We start from the raw sequence: 2,214 nt of genomic DNA, 5'->3' as shown, positions 1-2,214 counted from the left end.
TATATATATATATATATGTGTGTGTACATGTTTGTCCCCCCAACATCGTTTGACAACCAATGCTGGTGTGTTTACATCCCCGTAACTTAGCGGTTTGGCAAAAGAGACCGATAGAATAAGTACTAGGCTTACAAAGAATAAATTCTGGGGTCGATTTGCTTGACTAAAGGCAGTGCTCCAGCATGAACACAGTCAAATGACTGAAACAAGTAAAAGAGTATCCAATTACTGTACTATCTGAGTATCAAATTTAGAGTAGCTTACATTTAAATCCTGTGTTTATGAAGTGATATATATATATACAAAGGTGCATGGTTTAGTGGTTAATGTATTCAGCTAAGGAGTAAAAGTTTGTCAGTTCAATTCCCGGCAGCATGTTGTATCCTTGAGCAAGACACTTTATTTCATGTTGCTCCAGCCCACACAGCTTGCGAAAACGAGTAGTACATGTATTTCAAAGGGTCAGCCTTGTTACATTCTGTGTCATGCTGAATATCCAAGAACTATGATATGGCTACAAATGTCGATGGAGTGCTCAACCACTTGCACGTTAATTTCATGAGCAGGCTGTTCCGTTGATTGGATCAATGAAACATTCATCAATGTAACTGACAGAGTACTAGTTATAATATGAGTGTGTGTGTGTGTGCAAATAGATTTTTTTGAAGAGAGAAGAGTTACTACTTACGATTCGCAGCTGTTGATCACAATGGCTCGGAGATAATCTTCTTTTGATAATTCTAAGATGATTTCTGGTTTCGGATTTACCACTGTGTCATTGACATTAAGACGACTAATGGAGCTGTGAGTGTGGCTTGTCCAGTATAGGTGGTCAAGCTCAGAACTGTAAGCTAAATCTTCAGCAGAACCAATATCTAAAATTAACAGACATACATTTATGATTAATGATTTCATTCAGAAATTAATGGGAACGTTCATAGCCTAGTGGTGAGAGAGTTGGAGCTCACTATCGTAAGATAGTGGGTTTGGTTTCTGAACTGGGTAGTGGGTTTTCCTTAAGCAAGTTACCTCTTTTCTCATTGTTCCAGTCTTTCATCATCCTTAGATGTCATCTGCTCTCAGCAGGTTCAACATCAAGGATCACCATTTGGCTCTTTTCTCAGCCATTCTTACACATTCACCATATGACTGTTTAGTCCAGACATCCTTTGTGATATCATACTAGTTTGTTCTACAAGTCTTCCTTGTGAGTGTTTGCTATTTATCTTTCGTTCTCGTAACAACTTTTGTATATCTTGTGCTCTTTAGTATGTGAGCAAAATAACTTTAGCTTCCTTTCTTTAATAGTTGACAGTAGCGATCTTTTTAGTATTTGTTAGTTGTAGTACTTCTTCATCAGTTTTATGTTTTGTTCAAGATATTCAATAAGTCCACATTTCAAAAGCATTTAGTTTGTCAGATAAAGTTTTTGTCAAAGTCCATGTTTCTACACCAGATGATAGTATGGACCACATGTAACATTTGCACAATCTTTTTCTTGTGTCTATATGTATATTCTTTCATGTTAAAATGTTTCACATGTTTTCAAATGTTTTCTTTACAATTTCTTTACTTGGCTAAAAAATGAGTACCAACTGAGTGCTGGTGATAGCCCTCTTTCCCTTTAGCTATCATATCCTGGGTCTGCAGCATCAAGTTAGATAGGGTTGTGATGGTGTATATGTTCACCTGGTGATTTCAGAGGCACCTATAGCAATTAGTGAAAGCATGGTACATGCTACCACGTCATAATTACTTGTGATCCAGATTTATCATATGGCATATAATTAATGATCTTGAATCAATGTTCTAGAAATTAAATACCTGTCTTTTTTTATTATCGCTTCATTTTGGGGTTGGTTTCTACAGCCTGTTGCCCTTCCTAACTCCTTTACAAATTGTACTGGATGCATTTTATTGCAGCACCAGCACTAGAGAGGTAGTCATGTTCTCAACTTAAAAAAAAAAATCTTCCTGACCCTAACATGCTGCTTGCTCACAAGCTCCTTTTACAGAGTGCCCTGGATAGATTAACAATAACACCAACGCCAGAGAAGTTAATGTGTATCCCATAACATTACAGAGTTCTCAGTAGCCTATAATATATATTTTACACTCTAGACAAACACACACATTACACTATATAATATATATATTATATACTACACTCATAAATATATATATTCTCTACTCTCTAATATATATATATATATA

General features: G+C 35.9%; 1 protein-coding gene across 4 annotated transcripts in view; it reads right to left on the bottom strand.

Moving 5' to 3' along the window:
• LOC106879043 (low-density lipoprotein receptor-related protein 1B) overlaps positions 1-2,214 on the bottom strand; it is a 208,271-nt gene that overhangs the window by 91,240 nt on the left and 114,817 nt on the right. For all 4 annotated transcript variants that reach the window (XM_014928457.2, XM_052975989.1, XM_052975991.1 and 1 more), the window contains one exon: positions 689-875. In XM_014928457.2, coding sequence (XP_014783943.1) covers positions 689-875 — 187 coding nt within the window. The remainder of the gene's footprint in view (positions 1-688; positions 876-2,214) is intronic.

This window comes from Octopus bimaculoides, chromosome 23, assembly GCF_001194135.2.
Source record: "Octopus bimaculoides isolate UCB-OBI-ISO-001 chromosome 23, ASM119413v2, whole genome shotgun sequence".
NCBI lineage: Eukaryota > Metazoa > Mollusca > Cephalopoda > Octopoda > Octopodidae > Octopus > Octopus bimaculoides.
Note: the sequence above shows the minus strand (reverse complement) of the source record. Positions and strands in the feature narration are given on the sequence as shown.